This window comes from Numenius arquata, chromosome 9, assembly GCF_964106895.1.
Source record: "Numenius arquata chromosome 9, bNumArq3.hap1.1, whole genome shotgun sequence".
In the NCBI taxonomy this organism is placed as follows: Eukaryota; Metazoa; Chordata; class Aves; order Charadriiformes; family Scolopacidae; genus Numenius; species Numenius arquata.
Window position 1 is genome coordinate 11,030,694 of NC_133584.1, and position 20,719 is coordinate 11,051,412.

At 41.1% G+C, this 20,719-nt stretch overlaps 1 protein-coding gene across 1 annotated transcript; it reads left to right on the forward strand.

Moving 5' to 3' along the window:
* The first annotated feature begins 9,082 nt into the window (after positions 1-9,082).
* On the forward strand, positions 9,083-20,322 carry LOC141468370 (cytochrome P450 2J6-like). The gene is made up of 9 exons (XM_074153410.1): positions 9,083-9,253; positions 10,596-10,758; positions 11,902-12,051; positions 13,181-13,341; positions 15,266-15,442; positions 16,174-16,315; positions 17,708-17,895; positions 19,014-19,155; positions 20,144-20,322. Exons 1-9 carry the CDS (start codon positions 9,083-9,085, stop codon positions 20,320-20,322), a joined length of 1,473 nt encoding a protein of 490 aa, XP_074009511.1.
* Positions 20,323-20,719: the final 397 nt, after the last annotated feature.

Below are 20,719 nucleotides of genomic sequence, written 5' to 3' on the forward strand. Positions count from 1 at the left end.
TAAGAATACCTGCTTTGTTATGTGCATGTAGTGGCATTTTCAGCCTTTAGGAAATTCTGTATTTAAGATTGTTCATGGTTTTAAGACAGTCTCTTTGTAGACCTGCATTATGAGGCGTGCTAAAATTTCATTGCTGTTTGATCACACACACTGTTATTTACAGGATCCCCATTCACAGGATGGATGTTGCTAATGGTAAAGTTTGCTCTCAATTTCTCTACACCCATATCACTCAGTGGGTGCATTCAGGCTTTTCCCATCACCAAAATTTGCACAGAACCAAATACTTGTTAGGTCCCGGTCCAATTGTTGGTCCAGGAGGGACTCGTAATACTGCATGACTAATGTACCCATATCATGTCCTGTGGCATCCTCATTGTGTTGTCTGAATTCTGTGTAAAAGATAACAACTAAATCTTCACAGTTCCAGCTACCATCACCCTGATTTGGCTAACGGGGAAACAGTCCTTGTAGCTTCTGTGCCACCATTGACAAACAGCCTTGTGTACTTCACTGGATAAGCTCGGGGCCTGAGTCTTTCAACAGCTTTAGCACAGATTCACATCTGTGTATCAAAATATTAAAATAAGATAAAATTAAATATTTATATTCAAAGCACAACTGCAGTAGCTGCAAGAAGTTGTGAGTACAATATGCTTTCCAGACCCGAGCTTTGAAGTCTGAAGACAGACATCAATTAAGTGAATGGATAATTGGCAATCGCTACATCTGAAGGGTAGGGACTGTGACTTGCCCAGCAGTACGCAGACATTCAGGGTGAGGAGCCAGCTCTCAAAAGTGGTTTTCTGTTGGCTTGGCCAGAGGATTTTCTTGCTCTTCTCTGTCTTTTCATGACAGCATCAGAACTCAACCACAGAGAGGTGAAGCCTGACACAACAGACAAAGCTTTCTTTGTTCACAGAGCAGAGGCTGCCAGGCAGGGTGCTGTGGATAACACATGTCACATAATTAAAAACTTTATGCACACTAAGGTCTGAACTGAGCGTTACCATGGCAAAACCAAGCTTTGCTCTTGGATATTGCTGTCCGCCTTTCACTGAACTTGAAATTGGAACTGACATGTGGAATCAATCTGTTAGCTTGAAATTAAAATATCCTGGGATGCTACATCCCTACATGTGCAACAGGTACTGCTTCCTTTAATATAGTTATACTGGGACCTACAGTAAGTGGGATGTAAAACTTTGTTACAGCGCTCAGCTGACAAGTATTTATTTCTTGCTGTTTCAGCCTTGTGATCTACAGTTTCTATGCTCTTGTTCAACTTCTGGTTGAACTACAAAGTTTTTGAAAGCTTGAGTTAAAAAATGAAAACCAAAATCTGTTTTTTAGGACGTTGTTTTGAACAGTTAGAAGTTCATTCTGCTTATAGAATCAGTTTCATTATTGTTTGCAATTGTAGATGAGATTTTCCTGAATATAAGTCAATTTTTTTCAAAATTCAGTGTTTGCACCATCCACCTGTGATTCCAGTTCTCGTTTGGGCATGCAGTTCTCTCTTTTGCATCTGTAAACCGGACACCACAAGGGTCTCTGGGGGTAAAACATGAATTCATTAAAAGCATTTGCAAATGTGTCATACAATTGTGACCACATTGCTTAGAAGATTTTGCCTTAAAACAGATCAGGCAGGGCATGTTTCAGGAGTAATGTCTGCTCTGCTGGAGGAATTTGATTGTGACAGAATTAATGACATTCTCTTCAGCCTGGAACGTGTTATTAAAATGAGTGAGGAAAAGATGTGCTGTAAAAGAAGGGTATGTGTGATGTACATATTTGACAGGGTTAAACCTATGTAGGAAGGACTAGTAGAAAAAAAGTTTGGCCTTCAAATTGCTGCCAGCACTTTTTTTTTTAAAAAAAAAAACAGAAAAGAGGAGAAAATCAGCTGTGAAATGTGAACAAACACCATTCTCTGGCCTTGCTTTGTGTCTGCTAATTGTACAGTTTCTGGAGTTATAATATGCAAATATGCAAATGCAAACTCTCATGCTGCTTTGTCTCCTGGTTTCTGAAAGAACAGAGCAGTCAGTGTGATCTCCTGAAGGTGGACAGGAAATAACAAGTGTAATAGTGTAAGAAATTATCCTACTGTTTTAATAAATATTTAATAGGAGAGAGAAGGACATAGCCCTTAGTAACAAAGCCTGTGAGGCTATAGGTCAGTGAAGAGATCTTGTTCTTCCTAAACTGGGGTTTTTTTCTAACTTGTGTTTTCCAGGAGCTGATCCAGCTCAAACAGGTTGTAAATCTGCAGGATGTCTTGGCTTTGGAGAAGTCCCGGTGACTGAAGTTTGAGCCGAGGGGAGACACCTGGCTACACACCCCAAACAAGCTGCCGTGTGAGCTGTGACTATTTCTGGGAAGCCACACCAAATGGAAAGGGCAAGATCACTTTGACATAGAAACTGCCCGGGAAAGCTCAACTGTCCTTTTGTGTGCTTGTCCCTGTTGTTTCCAGCACTGCTGTGTAGATGTTCACAGTCTCTCCGAGCAGCGGGGAGCTCCTTTGTACACGTGGCTATTCTGACAGAACAGGAGGAGTGGTGAGAAAAGCAAGAAAAATGAAAGTGAGGGCAAATACCGGAGGCAAAAGGACAAGATCTGAGAAATGCATTTGACGGCTTCACAGAGGTTTTGAGGAGGGGTAGCTGATCTTTCAAGTACATAGCCTGAGAATCTCTGCAAGCTGAGTGGATTTTCCAGTTGGTGAAATGGTTTATAAGATGTTCTGAAGAAAAATCTTTCCTGAAGCAAATAAGCCTAGAAGTTCCTTTTCCTGCTCCCTACTTTTCTCCAATTGTACAATAGTTCTTCAACCTCTGAGGGCACTTCTTTTCTCCTCTGTCCCCAGGCCCAGAACTGCAACCTTGTGCTGTCCCACGCGTGTTCGCCATCCCCACCCTCTGCCAAACATCCTCACTCCAGCTGTCGCCTGAAACCAGAGGCTGCAGAGAAGCCGGCAGGGACCATACGTAAAAGTGATGGATGTTTAGGATGATACATATTGTTTCCTGTGGTTGAAGATGGCTTTCCTGGTTCATATGAGAAACACAGGCCTCTCTCAGCAGTATTAGCACAAGCAATAAAATTTCTTGCAGCATAATATCTATAGTAGGAGCAACAGTTCTGACCTGAAGCGGTATTTCTCAATCCCCTTCAACTCAACACCCGCGGAACATATTTTGAGAAAAAAGACCTTCATGGTCATTGCTACTGTAATGCGCAAGCAATAATATAATAATTGGAGCAATAAAAAAAAATAATTAGGTCAATTTTTTTCATCTTTCTTTTTTGCTTGCTTAACTTTGGGGATGTGTCCGTGTACTGCAGTTATGTCACGTACAATCGATTGAGAAACTTGTATTTAAAGGACTGCATTTTCTTTGCCAGTATAAACTGCTAATCTCTTGCATATTAATTTGTTATATAGTATCAATAGCTGCCACCCAATTTGTCCTTTAATCCATAAGTAACTGTCAAATGCTGAAAGCTGCTGAGAGCTCTTGCCATCTTTCTTGAATGTCATACTAGCAGCGTTGCTATAGGTGCTGGAAGTTATTTCCTGAAGGCAGGCGCTGGGTGGCAAAGCCATAAGCAGCATTGTCCGAGGGCTTTCTCCCATCAGAGATTTGGATAAACACAGGTGGGCACTGATGAGACGTGTCCCTCCCTCCCTCCGGGAACTGGCAGGAAAGCAGCACAGAACCAGCACAGAGGCAGATGCTGAGGGAGAGGGCAGATTAACAGGGCTTGTTGGGGCACAGTCCTGACTGTAAGATAATTGTGAAGGGAATTTCTTGCCACACACTGTGTGTAACCCTCAGACCTCCCGTTCTCTTCGTATCGGCACCTCACAGTGCAAGTCCTCATCATTCAGCTCGTCCTGGAAGCAAGAAGAAAAAAGCTTCCCTGAGCAGGGAGGAAAGGCATGAGTCAGGCTTCTGGCCACTGCACTTTATCCATGGCTAATTGTCACATTGCTACTTTAGCAAAACAGATATCCTCTGTTAGCAGCGTAATGCTGTTAGTGCAATACTTCAAAAGGTTCCTGTCCCTGCCACCATGCTGGAGATTTAGGAGCGTGTGTGGGATGGAGGGTTTTTAAACTTCCGTGCTATTGCTTGATATCTGCCCCCCCCCCCCCGATATAAAATCAAATACAGAAATGTCACCTAAATCTTTCTGAAAAGTATTTTTAGAGGCTTATTTAGGTTGCTAAGTTAACCTCTCAAGCCTGAAATGTTACAGAAAATAGCCCTGCCTGGGAAAAAGCCTGGGAGGAATGCTGGTGTAATTGAAGGCTCTGAACTGCCAGTCACAGTTTCAGGTTTGGCCAGAGGACGTCTAATCTTCGCACGGTTACAAGCCATCCTGACCCTCTGTAATGCCCATGTGGCTGCTTCTCTCAGTCTTCCCTTGGTTTCTACCGCCTGTTGCTTGACTCCTGTTTGCCACACCCTAATTTAAGACTTTGGGGAGTTGTAAATCCCTGACTGCAGAGGATTTACAATGGGAAGTGTCAGGTGGAGATGGGTAATGGGGTTAGTACAGCTCCGCTTATACTAATCAGGGATAATGTATTGCTACAAGTTGAGTGTGCTAATTAAAATACATTAGTGAGTTGTGCTGATTCTGCCTTTCATGTTTTGCATTTAAAGTCCTGCCATGTAAATTTAAGGGGTATTAATACTTGCCTGATTAGTAAGTCTGCTCCGTTACACATTTGAAGTATAAATAATCCTGTAGTGCTGTGCAATTTCTTGCCTTCGTATGTAGAAATGGATATTCTTGCCTTGACTGATCTAAAAGTAGTTAATAATGATATGAAGTACCCTGAGATACTTGACAGGGTGTGAACTAAAGAAGGGAAATCATTGCTTATTTTTAGTAGTGTATAAAGTACCTTGGAGTTATAGGTCCGTGCTTGTATCTTGAGGGTTTTGGTTTTTGATGCTGGTTTAGAGCAATGCACATTGTAAACCCCTGGCTGTCCTCGTTTTGAATGTATGAATTGTTTAAGAACAAAGACAGGGTAGGGGTCATACTGGTCTTCCAATCTTTATTCATTAGCTTGTTTGTTCACTGTTGTACATTGTTGCAACCTCCTCAGCCTTCCTTTGTCTCCGAGCCTGCTCTTATTTTAAAAGCTGCTTCTCATTTTGCAGCTGCTGGTACATACACCGACATCCCTTTAAAAATTAGTTTCTTCGGGAAAAACTACTTTGTGTTGTGTGGCTTTACATGTGACTGCACTGCAGCAGACCCAATGATCAGCTTCCTGAATTTCACTGTTCTCTCAATCTTGAGATTTGCAAGCTTGATAAACAACATGTTTAGATTTCCTTAGATTAATGATTTAAGGTATTTGAAAAACATAAGTAGTGTAACTTCAATATTATTGTTTTATCAACCAGATTTGTAATATCTTCAAATAAAGAAAACAAGTAACTTTAATCTATTTTGTAATAGAGATTATTTTCTTTAAACTGTGAAATTTTAAGACTGTAGAATGAATATCTTTTGGCACATAATGCTTTCTTTGGTTATTCTTAGGGTGAAAAACATGGGCAGTCAGCTACTGCTCTTGCTTAGACTTTGCCTCGACCAGTTCCTTTATCCTGCGTACAATGATACCCCTAGAGGTTTTTAACTTGTGAGTTCTGCTAATTGTTGCGAACTTTTAAGTATCTTTATTTTTGTATCTAAATACGATTTTTCCTTGTCCTGTTGCCTTTTCCCTTATTCCTATGTCAATAAAAATTATTTTTATCTGTGGTCAGTACGGGCTTTTAACATTGTCCCAGCCAGTCAGTCTTTAACCACAACTCTCCTGGATTTTAACTTCGTGTATATTTTGTGACAAACTCTTATTGCACACATTTTTGGGTCTTTAATTTCTGTCAGATTTTGTGGGAGCTTCTTGTGGAGCTTGTTTGATTAGCTCGACTTAGGACACTGATGGCAGAGCGCTTTTGTCATCATGCTTTTCCTTAATCTTGGCAGTCATCTGGAGTGCTGTGAAGAAATCACTGATAGAGGTTGAGCTGATAAACTGCTCCGGCTGGTAACAGCAGCGTTGCATCTTACAGTGTTTGCCATATTTTTGCCAGTGCTTCTCTTAAACGTTTCTGAAAAGATGGTATTTGTGGACTTTGAACTTCTTTTTTTTTTTTTTCCCCACAGGTCAATAGCAGCAATAGCACAGTGCCTGTTGTCCTACAAAAAGGATCCTAATGTAAGAAGGTTGATTTCAGCCTGTTTTGTAAAAATGGAAACCTGTTTTTCTGTCAGGCTTTAAAATTTATCCTCTGACATCTTTTAAAATCATCTTTCCCTGTCGATTTTCTTAAAGCTTTGGGGAATTTTGTTTGTATCCCCGGGCTTCTTGTGAAGGACATAGTCTCAGGTACTTTGCATTTTCCTGCATCCTGAAATATTAATCCATCTATTCCTTATATAGAAGAATCATCTGGTTCCCAGTAATTTCACCCAGAGAACGTTTGGCAAACTTTCTGGAAGAAAAGTTCTTGCAGCAATTTGGATCAGGGATGCCAGGGCCATTTCTGTTGTCTTTCCCCATTTTTATTTTGGATATTAAGGTCACATACATTGTTTTCTTTTCACTCTTTGTGCCACCTCAAGTCCAGCCTTGATGCTCCCAGTTAGTTGGCACATTCCAGCTTGTGAATTTTGCAAGTTTCTGAAGGTAATTGTGGGTGAGGAGTTAAAAAGCATAGCAATGTCTTGTGCAATTTCCACTTCTAAATATTATATATTTGAAGCCTCTTTCAAAGCAATTGGCTGCTACTTTGTTCCCAATCCATGAACAGCTCTTGTGCTTTGGAGATCCCAATTCCTGACATTCCCTCTTACCAAATGTGTTACAGTTTATTCTTAATATTTAAGTATTTATGTCTCAGAGCTGAATCAAACATTTGTTTGCTTGTGGATGTCAAGACCACGCTCATTTGATTGTCAGATTGCCTGCACAGCTTTACTTTTGTAAGCATTGCACTAATCTTTCCAAAACTTACTTCACAGTGTGCTTTTGCGTTCACTAAAAATCCTATTGAAACTTTGGCTTCCTGATAGCTTTCATTAAAACTTGTTCTTCTTGCCCTCTGAGTCCACTCAGATCCCTCAGCCTGGTTTTGTTCCCAGTACAGCTTCTCCAGTGACATCTGGCACTGGTGTAAGTAACTATTCGTGCACCTGGGTTTCAGACAGTTGGAAAATTCTGAAAACATTGAAAAAAGAAAGTTGATGGTAACATCTGGTAGGATAAACTGCTGGTCAGTGCATTTGGCTTTGTCCTGTTCCTGACACCAGTGATTTGATTCCAGTTAAATCTGACCCATGTTCTGAAAGAGGTGAATTCTTTTACTAGTGTCAAAATACTGCACCAAGTATGAGATGTCAATGGAATATTGACCAGACAGATGAGAGATGAATATGATTGTATTTAGTCTATTCATGAAACATATAATTTGGCATTTCTTCTGATTTCAGCTGTCTGCACAAAAACTAATTTTCTTCCAATTTTTTTCAAAATTTTAAACTTGATATTTTGGTTCGAAGAAACAGGGTTTTTTTCTGATTTTATATTTTGCTGATTCAGCCTCACAGTGGGCAGTTGTGCCTGACTTGCACTGGCTTTAGCAAAGCTATGGAGCCCACCTCAGTCCCCTTCCCACACGCGCTGCCACAGTGTCTAGTTAGTTTTGCGCACAGATAAGGGCATAAACTACTTTTCCATGCTGTCTTCACCGTATAATGCAGTTGTGTAGGTACCTAAAGGAGCTGCAAAGTTTAGCCAAAGGAAGGAGATGGATTGATAGCACTGAGTCACATTACTTTCTTACCGTTGCCAGGTTTGCAAAATACTGCATTTATGTATGCGTTGGAGGGCAGGGCAGTTTCTTGTTGAGACTTGTACTTCATTTTCAGTGAAGACACTTTCTCTTTGCAATGCAAGAGAGGATCCTCCAGTAGTTGGCACACAGTGCTTTCCCCTGTCTGTGTTTCAAACTAGGTGTGAATCCCTTCGTTACCAGAGGAAGCACTTTCGATGTGTCCTGTAAACTTATCGATAACTCAGGATTAATAGCCAGGTTTCTGAAGCTGATGAAAAAATACAGAAAATAAACTAAGGCAAATGAAGCTTTCAATTAAGTTACATACTAAAAAAAAATCTAAAATAATTACAATTGGAATTTTATATTTAATTCATTTTAAAATACAACAAATATTAATATTCTGAGGTTTTTTAAAATTACTTAATTGTAATGTGAGTTTTTAAGCATTACCTCCATGTCATTAATTCTCAGTTGACAAAACTGTTGGGTTTTTTCCATTTACTGGAAAAAAAAGTTTGTCTGAACACAAGGCCAAATTTTCAGAAACTACATCTAACAATTATGTCTTCTAGTTGCATGCTTAGTCTGCAACTACTGTTGGCTTTTCCTGTGTGACCTGCGTGTACCAGCAGGAAAATCTGAAATTACAACCTCATTTGAAGGTAAGTTAAATAATGTTTGTGACTAAAGCACCTGGAAAAATCTAACCATTTGTAACTGACACGTCACATTCATAATCCGAATTCAGTGATTCTGAGATGAAAAACTATGTATGTTTTTAAAGTTCCCAAAGTGGATGAAACTGAGCCCCACTCATCTCTTCTCCAGTGGTCAACAAGGGCTCTGACCTGGTGTCACTCCAGTCCGGGTCTCCTAGTACACACCAGCAGGTCCCTAACACAAGTTACAGGGCAAATACCTTGAGTATGAGCGATTCCGTGTTTTCATCCTCTGGGTTGCTGTAACCAGTCAGGGGTGCTTTTGTTCAGGGATCAGACTGGCGTACCTCAGCATGATAAATGTGCGGGGTGCAGGAAAAGGGCAGGTGGTGATAAAGAGGGAGGGACAGAGGGAGGGAAAGGAACCGAGACTTTACAGGACTCAGTCTGCAGAGAGAACTGGTGGAACAAGAAGGAAGATCACCTTTTCCGAGCTCCAGTATCTTCTTGTTGATAGAGGCAAGCTGATAAATCAGCTCTGAAATGCTGACAATAAGTCAAGCTTTTGTAGTCCTGATCATTTTTTTGTTAATTGTTGAGTTTTTCAAACTGCAAAAGGCACGCAAGCAATTCCCTCCTGGACCAACTCCTCTCCCATTGCTTGGAAACTTGCTGCAGCTGAACTTTCAGTTTCATCGGGATCTTCTGATGGAGGTATTTCTTTTAAGATGCTCTAAATTGGTTAATTCTAGTCACAGCTTAAACAAAACTGATATGTTACTAGTGAAGTTTTTAAGTCTTAAAAAGTTATAGACAACATCTGGATATATAAAGATCAACTTGATTCCTACGTTCAGGTCACCTTTGTATGTGGAATATGTCATCTTCAAGAGAAACTTAACATCTTTAGGAATCAAATAAACTTGAGGACCTGATTTCTGACTTTAATAACAAGTCAGAGAATACCAGTAATTGAAAAGATGCTTCTCCATTGCTGATAGGTCAATATGCGTTACTTTAAAAAATTCTGATGCACCAGCATTGTGTAACTTGATCACGAAGCAGGTAATACTGTGCGTGTGTCTGTGCGTGTATGCTTGTAAAAGGGAAAGGGCATACACTCCCCATCTTCCAACACCTCCTTAAAACTATTTGTTTGCCACTTGTTTCTAGAGACAGCTGCTCCTCCCTGAGCAGGCTCAGTCCCTCCCTGGCAGTAATTCTTCTAATGGTTTGCAGGTGACCTCTAATTCAGATCTATGCTGGAGAAGGTAGGCACAGACCACTGAGTGCAGTGCAGGCTCAAACGGGCAGTGATGCTGTCACAGGGAGAGGAAAGCCAATATCTAAGGAAATATAAGGAGAAGTGAGTGACTAGAGTGATCAACTGGATGTAATTCTGGTGGTCTACCACCTCTTTTGTATCATTGTGGGTGTGTTGAAGTAGATTCCCATTCTTGGACAAAGCTTTTTCCACAAGTGATTGAATTTCCTCTGTCATACACCTGACCCTGCTTGGATACCTCTGCTGTCTCCAATGGTCAGTGCTCTCCTCAGTACTGTGAGGAAACTCTGGACTCGGCTGCATCCCACTGGTGCTTCATGGCTGTTGACTAATTTCTGGCTCTCCCTCCTCTCCTGAAGCGCACAGACGGAGCAGCTTTAATCAGTTGGTTTCTTTTTGCAAAGGAAGGGGTAGCTGGAGGCACAGAGCCCAGAGAGGTGTACAGTGTGGCTGTTCAATTAACAATGTACAAATGTTGGGGTTGGATTTGATGCAACGTAAAATACAAAGTTTTCTTTGTTTTGCTGCAGTGTTGCTGCAGCCTGTGCTTTGAAAAGAAAATCACCTCCTCCAGGGTAAATAAAAATGCCTGCTGAAAACCTCATTCTCAGAAAAACAAGGGTCTCTCTCTGCTTCTAGCTATAATTACATGCATGGGGATGATGTTCTCAGCACAAAACTGGTCATTGGGCCAGTGAATAGCTGATGTGGTGTCTGTTTGAGATGTATGGGTTTTCATCTGTTACTTTCTGGCACTTTATCCACTCACAGCTGGCAAAAACTCACGGTAACATGTATACTTTGTGGTTCGGGTGGGTCCCATTGATCATACTGAATGGATACCATGCAGTGAAGGATGGCATGACCACACACCCTGAAGATGTTTCTGGGCGGGTGATAACACCTTTCTTCAAAGCAATGGCCAAAAAAAAAGGTGAGATTTTCCTGCCATAAATAGTGCACAGGAACGATAAGTTGGCAAACTAATCTGCCTTGTTGACCCTCTACCCTCCCATTCACAGTGCTCTTCCATCAGATATTGCCCAAGTCCTCCGTTAGCTCTCCAGAATATCTTACAGTTTGCTGTGATGTCTTTTGTCCTGAGCTTTCCCAAGCCTGGGAAACACTCCAGATCAGGTTGTTTCTAGGTAGCCTTTTTGCTGTGTTCAAGATGTATGTGATCCCAGCTCAGAACTCAGCAATATTCCCTCCTCACAGAATAATCCAATTTGCTGCACCTGATTTTGCTGTACTTTACATGAACACTGTGCTTGTTTATATATTTGGTAACCACATATATTATGGTTGCCAAACACCTTCCGTCACGAGCAAAAGACCTATAACACCCTCATTCAGAAGTCTCATTGCTGTGTTTGCAGCCACTCTTAAATGTTTGGTGGATACCCTTTGACTGTGAGAGCGCCTCTCACACTTCTCCTTAGTGTATTTTAGCAGTTTGCAGTCTTTTCTTTTTCCTCCCCTGCATTTGCCACACCAAATCAAACAAGTGTTTAAAGCTTAGCTAAAGCATCACCACCACAGCGGCTGTTCCAGGCTCTTCAGGTAACCACTAGTGCAATTTAACAATCAGAGGAGTGGTCTCCCGTCTAGAGGAGAAATAGGCACCAAATGTTACTTATTCTTCACCTTCACCACGTCAACCTACACGCGGTAACTGATCTCTATCTCCATAAACATACCCTAACCCTGTACAGAGCTCCATAGAAATTCCTCCAGTTATTCATGTGTTGAGCATGATCACTTGAGTATGGCTAAAGCAAATCTTCTAAAAAGGCATCTTAAGGTTGGTTGGGTTTTTTTAAGGCATCAAGAAGTGGGGCAGTCAGCAAATCCTTAGATTGCTCTTTTCAAAGATTAACTACAATCAATATTAAGAACATGTGGTCTAGTTATAGTTTGGGTGTGTTTGGCTACCATTTCTGGTTACTGATAATTTTACCTAAAGACACTTGTATTACAGTGTATTCCCTGATTTACTCTATCTATTTTATAATATATTTTTAAATTAATCGTTCATGTCTGTGGCAAATATTAATATGACAGGAAATACCCTCAGGTATTATACTGGCAACTGGTCACTCCTGGAAGCAGCAGAGACGCTTTGGTATAATGACTCTACGCAGCCTGGGAATGGGGAAAAAAGGCCTGGAGTATCGAGTGCAAGAGGAGGCCGCGCACCTGGTAGAGTTCTTTGTGAACCTAAAAGGTATCTATCATCTGCTAAGAAATCAGACACTTTGCAGTCCTGAACCTGTATCTTCAGTGTGCAAACTCACCTACTCCTTTCTAGGGTTGGGGGAGGTCCAGAGTGGTGCATCCAGACTTGCCAAAGCCAAAGAGCAGATAGTGCATAGTACCACAAGTGGGAATTTCTTTCTTAAAAAGCTGTTCATAGACCTAATTAAGTTGGGAACTTCTGAAATTCCACCTCTATGGGCTTATCATTTGTCTATGATGCCATTGTACAATGATACAATGTCACTGACCTGCACAGCCAAGCCAGTCTCAGACTGCCCAGCACAGGTGACTAAAGAGTATTAGAGAGCTTAGTCATTTCTCCCTATTTCAATGACACCAGGTGCCATGAGGTAAACTGGGTATTTTAGTGTCTGTCTGGCTAAGTAACTGTTGGCAAGAGAATCAAAGAAAGTAGGAGGTGGGAGGGAACTTCAGTGGATTATCAGGTTCATCCTAGAGTCCAAGCCAGGATCACTTCTATCCAAATAATTTTTTATGGATGTCTGTCTCATAAATTCAAAAAGAATCATCAGCCAGAGATTGGATGCTCTACTGGTCACAGCTGAGACTGTAATAATTTTATTATATATTCTCTGCAGTTCCTATCCATCTATTCTGCTTCTTAAAGAAATTTTCTTTAAGAAAGCTTTCTTAAAGTTACCCAAGCTCTTTCAGTCTTTCCTCCTAAGCAATTTTTTACATCTCAGAATGAGTCTGTCACTGTCTTCTCTTAGGTCATCTGCTTTGACATTTCTTCCTTCTCACATTCTGACCTGTCTTCTTCAGCACAACTGAGGACAGCAGATTTGATATGATATCACCTAATGGATCTTAGTTGTACAATGTTATTTCACAGGAAGCATTATGAGATTGTTTTAGAGATGTGAGGAAACAGTTTAATAGTGTCCTTTGCTCTAAGACTCTTTTATTTTCATGAATACCTATTAGTGCCACATCTCTATCCCCATTCATGTCCCAGCATGAATAAAGATGATAAAGAGAACATTTTATGTAATCTCTAATAACATATTGTCCTATTTGTATAAGGAACACCTGAAGAAAACATTGAGAATGACTATCAGTTACTGTGCTTGCAGGAAGACCCGTGGATCCCTCTTTCCCTCTTTTCCATTCTATTTCAAACGTAATTTGTGCTCTCGTTTTTGGATATCACTTCTCTGATGAGGACAAAACCTTCCATGAACTGATCAGTGCCACGGAGAATATATTCAGATTTGCAGGCAGCCCTGCTCATAGGGTGAGTAAATAATACGGTATCTTTTTCTGAAATAGGTAGAAAATGAGTCTTCACTAAATACAGAGCAACCGGCAAATGCAACTGGGAGCTGAGGTGTCCTTGGGGATCTTATTACTGCCTCCTTGGTTTTCAGAAACAACCATTTTTAAGAACTCTCTTGTTTCTTTGCACATTTAGGGGACATGTCTCTGTTGACTCCTGGCTTTTTTAGTCTTCCAGTATTTTTGAGACTGTTAACAGAAACCTTAAAACTTAATTTGAGATGGGAGTTTGTAATAAATTTGAACTCTGCAGTCTGTTCCTCCCACCTTGATTTTCTTCTGTCCTCCAATGATGGGTATCACTGAATTCACTGTTCTGCTTTTTACTGCTCTGCAGATTGTATGCTGACAGATTTCTTTTTTTTGTCCTCCCTCACAAATAATAAAATATTAATTATTAATATTTCCATTACTTCATTATAGCTTGCAATTCACACATTACAAAAACAATACATACAGTCTCTGACAGTCTCACAATTCAAGTTCCTGGTACCTACTAAAAAAGAGATTTTTTTGATGGGTACATCCCACAACATACCATAAAGGCCAACTTTGCACTTGAAATGTCTTGAAATGCACTCGACGTTTTCCCCAGGAATTTGGCTTTGTGGTTTAGACCCTTAAAGAGGGACAAGCTGGGTGTGATGGGGACTGTGGATGACACAGAAAATTCCATTGATATTTGAGGTTTATATGAAAAGGCAAACTAAAATGCTGATGTGACATACCTTTTCAAGAATTCTACCATCTGAGGGTAGCACTATACAACTTCCCATAGTGAAAAATAGAAAATAGATGAAATTTGTGGATGATCAAAACCATGAAACCTTAACAACATAGAGGAGGTTCAGGATATCCCGCTGTAAGTGTTCATAAGCACTGTGGATTTGAGTTATAAGAATGGAACAAGTTGTAATAGAACAAAGTTAAATTATGAAACATATTAGGAATTAATGAGATTAATATCTGCTATGAGCTTAGAACATCTCAATGCAAAGATTAAGAGGAAAGGGACTGGTGTAAACTAGCAGATAACAGGATGAAAAAGGCAAACAGAATCTTAGGGTGTTACCAGCGCTACTTTCCCTTCAGATTCAGAGAAGTGTTAAAGTAGCTTCTGGTGTACAATAATCTGTGGGACCGTGGACACCTTACATGGTGAGTCTGGAAACAAATGTAGAAAAGTGTTAATGGGATGACCTACAAACTGTCACTTAAAATTAGAGAGACTTTACTTGTTGGGTCTGAAAGAACAAAGAGAGGAGATAGAAATGGTGTTTGCATGGCAGGTGGAATGGCAGATGCTGCAAAGAGAGAGCTATCCAAGAGGATGATACTTTCACTTGATGAATGTGTGTATAAATACACTCAGCAGACTGAAGATGTAATATTTCTAACCAACAGAACAATTATTGGTCCTGTAGCAGTCATGAGGACTCTACGGGGAAAATTAAATTAGCTGAGTGATACCCAGTCTACACTTCCTTCTGTGAGCTCCACAAATTCCACCAGTTCCTTGAGGCTGCAGAGTTATTAATCTTAGTAGCCACACGTTATCCAGAAAGGATGTCCTTACCTTTTGAGGGTGTGGGAGCTAGGGTCTACAACTATGCAGGAGTAATGTCTTCTAGTGATCTGCATTAGTCAAGTAAACTTACTGGCATGAGCAGAGTGTTGCCAGTACTGCCTTGGTCCCCAGAAGTGTGTCAAAATTACTAGTAAAGTTTTCCCACATGACAGCAAAAACCTACTCAACGGAATGCTAATTTGTTCATTCCATTATCAACATTTCCAGGCCAGACAATTCAGCCTTTTTGTGTTTCTAAAAACAGCTTTATTACTGACAGATAATTCACACAACCTCTTGTATGTCATTCCTGCAGCTGTATGAAATGTTGCCCTGGCTGATGAACCATCTCCCTGGTCCTCATAAGAAGGCACTATCTTCCTATGATGTCCTGAGCTCTTTTGCAAGGAAGGAGATCAGAAGACATGTGGAGAGAGGGACTCCAGATGAACCACAGGATTTCATTGACTTTTACCTGCTTGAGATGGAGAAAGTAAGCGTTCGTTCTACCTGATCACACATTTATGGAGTATAAGGCCAAATAGACCATTGACCCTCCAGTCATAGGAGACTCCTGAATGAGTATGACAAGATTTATTAAAATTATCATGTTAGAGACAAAGACGCAACTTTGGTGTCAGGGGTGCAAGTTACTGCAATCTGTTTATTATAAAAGGTTTTTGCCTAATATGTTTTCTCTAATTGTGTTTATATTTTACTCCTTTATTATAAGAAGAAAATACTTGGGTACCTCTCTCCCACCAGTTCACATCTATCCTGATCTGAGAGAAGGAATTACTCTCAAGATGTTCTGTTGAGATCCATTTATTCAGATAGCTTTTCCTTTGGTATTTGCAGTCACTATTTGCTAGCATAGTGGAGAGACCAAGGCACAATAAGAGACATGTGGGGCACTTATTTTGAAGTACACTCTAGGCTAACTGCACAACTTGTATCGTGCTTTAAGGTTTTCATGATTAAGTCAACAGGCACTGTCAAATTGTCATGTTAAAATGAAAGAATATTACACCTCATGCAAAAGAGCAATGAAGACTGACCATGTCCACTTGGGAAACCATTAATCTCTTAGTACTCATCAAAAACTGTGATTTTGAATATTCTTAGTGCACATGCCAGTTGTGGCAATAAGGACTCTCACACAGGAGGCACACAGGATGACCCAACTTTTATGCTTTAATTTCAACCTTTTATCATCATCTACAGACTAAAGATGGGGCCAAGCCCAAGTATGATGAAGACAATTTGGTATATGTTATAAATGATCTTTTCCTTGGTGGATCAGAGACCTCAAGCACAACATTGTACTGGGGACTGCTCTTTATGCTACTGAATCCAGACATCCAAGGTGAGAGGCTGTGAAATGCTGCCGGTTCTACAAATGTTAATGATGGATGAATATAATAAGTTGCAGGCATGAAAGCCACTAGTTGACCCTGGCTCTCGCTCTCTGAAAAGACAAAGAATGGCAGCAGAGGAAAAAAATCAGAGGCCCGTCCTATGACCTGACCAAACCCGATGCCTTGAAGGCACTTGCAGTGAGACAAAAGTTAGCTCCTTGCAGTGACAAGTCAGTGAGGCGCTCTGTGTGGAGAGTTCACAGGCTTGGCTGATGGCAGCAGGAACAGAGATCAGAGCTCTAATGGGAGTGCTGTCTGCAGCAGACATTGTTCGGGTATGAGGAGTGCTAACGCAGCTTTGCTGTGTTTTCCACACAGTCAGCCTACACTCTCTTCCCCTCCTGGCACAACACTCCTCACGAAACTCAGGTTTCAGTAGAACATATTCTATGTGTAACCAACCAAATGTGTTAGCATCTAGTCTTTAAATAACTGGTAATGTTTGTTGCAATTTGTTCACAAAACAAAAACATGAATGTGGAACATCTGCAAGGGATGGAAAGACTGTAGAAAGAGAAAAAGAAGTTTAAGGGGAGGATTCTGGCTGCCTGAGATGGTGGTATTTTCAGGCAAGAAATTCTGACAGTACACACAAACTGTCACTGTCTGAGTTAATATTGCAAAAGAGGTTGCTTATCTAATTTACACCAACTCCATGGATGCCTCTGTACATCCAGGCTGAGTTTCTTCCTCCACATCGAAGTCAGGAAGAGAAAGGGTATGGCCAGGGTTTAAGGAGAACTTGGATACTCCTGGGGCTGGTGGTTCTTCCATCTGTTGTGTTTGGCACTGAAAGCAAGGGGGATATCTATATTCCTGTAGCCTCAGTAGGAGGCTGAAAAGGCTGTGTCATTAAGTGCATATTTGCATCCAAGGTTTTAGGCTGATTAAGGTGTTGTTTGTCATAAAGTATGTTGCCATATTTGGACCAACTCTGCTCAATTCATCCCTTGCACTGTGAGTTACTGAGACATTTATGTCAATTTTGCAAATGAGATTTAGATTTTTAGATAAAATAGACTAAGAAATCCCTAAATAACTTCAGAACCTGGAGCTGAGTGACCCGTCCTACACCCACCAAGCATTCTATAAGATAAATGTCAGAGTTGGAGTAAGCACAGTATAGTCCTTGCTTATGATTCTGGGCCACACTGTTAGGATTTTTTTCCTGTGTATTTTTATTTTCATATATTAAACTCAAGCATCAAATCATATTAAATCACAGGTTATAGACAATGTATTGTGTTGAAATAATACATTTCCTATTGCTCTAAGAAAAGAGACCAGTTAAAATATTTTATGCATTTTTCCCATCTGAAATGGTGAATATTTCTCCACAGAGAAAGTGCAGAAGGAGTTGGATGCTGTTTTGGATCCTTCCCAGTTAATTTGCTATGAGGATCGGAGAAAACTGCCCTACACAAATGCTGTGGTTCATGAGATCCAGCGCTTCAGCAACATTGTCTGCGTCGGCATGCCCAGAGTGTCTGTGAGGGACACAATATTGCTAGGATTCCCTGTCAAAAAGGTACAGACACATTTTCAGCCTCTGTTCTTTCTTCAGCAGAGAGACATTTAGCTTTTATTCCAGTTTTTTAACCCATTTTCCATCTACAAACTATTCTCCCTCTAACCTGGGAAAATGGTGCCTGGGGAATGGTTACCATTTGTAGCTCCAGGAATGAAATAAGTCTCTCACTCAGCTGTTGATGCTCAGACAGCTGACAAGACCCCTGTCCCTGGAGCCTTGAGCTCCTGCCCTGCTGATCAACAGCGCAACTGCGGAGACCAGCTCTGCTTGGCTGGGGATGGACTGAGAGGAGAAACTGGTCAAGAGATCCCTGCCCAACTTGGCACTGCCAGTACTCCTGGGATGGAGGAAAACTTATGAGAGGATGGCTCATAGCTCCGCTGACTCCATGAGCTAAGGGACCTGCGTGAACCTCTAACAGCAGAGAGACTGTCTGCTACAGCTGACAGTGAGGGAGTTGCTCCCGAATACTGCCTAAAATACGTGTTCACAGCCAGTAAGGAATTTTTTAGAATGACATAAGCTATGCTGGGTGCCAGTTCTCACTGTAAAACACTAGCAAGAAACAGGAATTGGTTGCTTTTATTGCAAGAGAGATGGAGACTGGCCCCACGTAACTCATTTTGTGGTAAAGGTTTCACTCTTTTGTCTGCTTCTGACAGCCAGGTAGCTAAGGCACATGGACTGTTCTGCTGGGAACAACCAGTAAAGAAAAAGCCTGAAGTAATACTGCTAAAAGGGCTCAGAGGTTGTTGTCAATGAAGTATTGCAGTTATTTCTGGATGCATTTATTTCTCTCTTAGGCCTGAAAACAGGTTTCCAATGCTGGGACTTGAATATCAACGGAAGAGTCCTTCTAGAAGTGTTATTAAGATTAGTGGTAAAAGTGGTCACAATGCAGTTGTACCAGCATCACTAATGCTGTTAACACCCACTGACATGGCTGCAGGGCTGAGAATCGACAATTTCCAGCTCAGAAATTGATCACGAACTCACTCACATCATATCTGCTCATTACGAAGAAATAGCAACAAGCAGCAGTTTTATCCACCAGGCAGAAACTGATGGGTGACAGGCTAGTAGCTGGAACTGAATCGACACTTCCTTCCTTGCAGGGCACCATCATTATCCCAAATATAGCGTCTGCTCTGTATGACCCTGAGCAATGGGAGACACCTCGACAGTTCAACCCTGGCCATTTTCTGGATAAAGAAGGAAACTTTATACCTCGAGAAGCCTTCTTACCATTCTCAGCAGGTAAATGCACTGGCAGTTTGAGCCAACCCAACAAATTAGATCAAGACCAAAGAAGTATGTGACTATGGTATTTCTTCAGATAATATCTATCTCTGCTGTTTGCTGCTTTTAAAGAACTGTTCTGTGCTGATAGATCCCAAACTGTTCTTAGGACACTGTAGTGGGACTCCCACTCAAACTCCTGAATCTCCTGGGCTTACTGCATGCTGCAGTCATCCACAAGTTTTGCCTATAGTATTCTTTATATTTACTCTTTTATCCTGAGAAGCAATGTGTCTTGCGTGTTCTGGAGTTTTAAAAGAAGAAGCTGAAAGAAAAGCAGAATACGTCCTGGTAAACAAAGGATTAAGTTCTTGCTTACAGGACCAAAAATCCAGTTGCAAAAGAAGGAAATAAGATAACAATGCATAGTTAGAGATCACACTTAGCAGTAAAGTTCCTTTTGGCTTTTTCTTTCCGTTTATTTGTCTACTAATCTGGAAATGTGAATGTATTATTCACCTGTCCTGCTCATGCCATTGGTTCCAATGAAGAACCCTTGAAAATTAACATTTGGCCTCTTGCTTTGCCTGTAAAGTGACCAAGCCTTTGTTCAATTACAAATGCCATTCCTAAAGTAATTCTGATCTGCTGACTTTAACTCACTAAAAAAGCATGTGCAAACAGCTGGCAGATTCTCTGTGTATGACCTCGAAGCCCAACATCTCCTGTAAAAGGAAAATAATTTTCTTCCAGGGCAAGCAAGGTCAAGAAAGAAATGATGGTGGTACCTCGGGGATTTTCATTGAAATTTTCATTCGGTGTTTCCTAACCTATGACACTGGATGGGATCTTTCTGAGAAAGAATTCACAAAGTTTTAGTTTTGTGGTTTTTGTGATCCTGGCCTTGGAAAAAAAACCCAACAAACCTCTGCTTGAATGAACAAAGTGATTATGAAACTAAAGAAAATCCTAAAGACTCACTGTCCTTCCCCTCTTCCTTCGGCAGGGCACCGTGTGTGTTTGGGGGAGAATCTAGCGAGGACTGAGCTCTTCATTTTCTTTGCCAACCTGCTGCGGGCGTTCACCTTCCGGCTGCCTGAGGGAGTGACAGAGATCAACACAGAGCCCATTTTGGGGGGTACACTGCAACCCCACCCCTACAGGGTTTGTGCCATTCCACGCTAGGCTGCAGCATGTCATTTACCAGCATGAGACGGCCACCTTTACTTCGGCGTATTTCCTCTCAAATGTATAAACCTTCTTCTACTAGCCAGGATATTGATATTAGTCTGTCCCAGGGCTATCCTGAAAGCAGATGCAAACCAAGATCCAGACTACCAGTACTTTTGGTCTGGTCCGTGTGAAAGTCCCAGATATTCTTTAAGGATCAGTGATTTCTCCTCTTGGAGAGCACTTGAAGCAAGACACAATGGTTGCCAGCTGAAGCCAACGTGCTGTATTTCCTTGTCCTAGCCAAGAAGAATTGTCGTGATGCTCACTCCTGAGCAAACCTCAGTAAAATTCAACAGAGGATCCCGGCAAGAGCTGAATAGGTGTCATTTCTGTGAGTGGTTTGATGACC

Coding starts and splice junctions, on each gene's coding strand:
- LOC141468370 (XM_074153410.1), top strand. CDS start 9,083: ATGCTGACAATAAGTCAAGCTTTTGTAGTCCTGATCATTTTTTTGTTA. Junction 15,443..16,173: donor ACCTGCTTGAGATGGAGAAA/GTAAGCGTTCGT, acceptor CATCATCTACAG/ACTAAAGATGGGGCCAAGCC. Junction 16,316..17,707: donor ACTGAATCCAGACATCCAAG/GTGAGAGGCTGT, acceptor ATTTCTCCACAG/AGAAAGTGCAGAAGGAGTTG.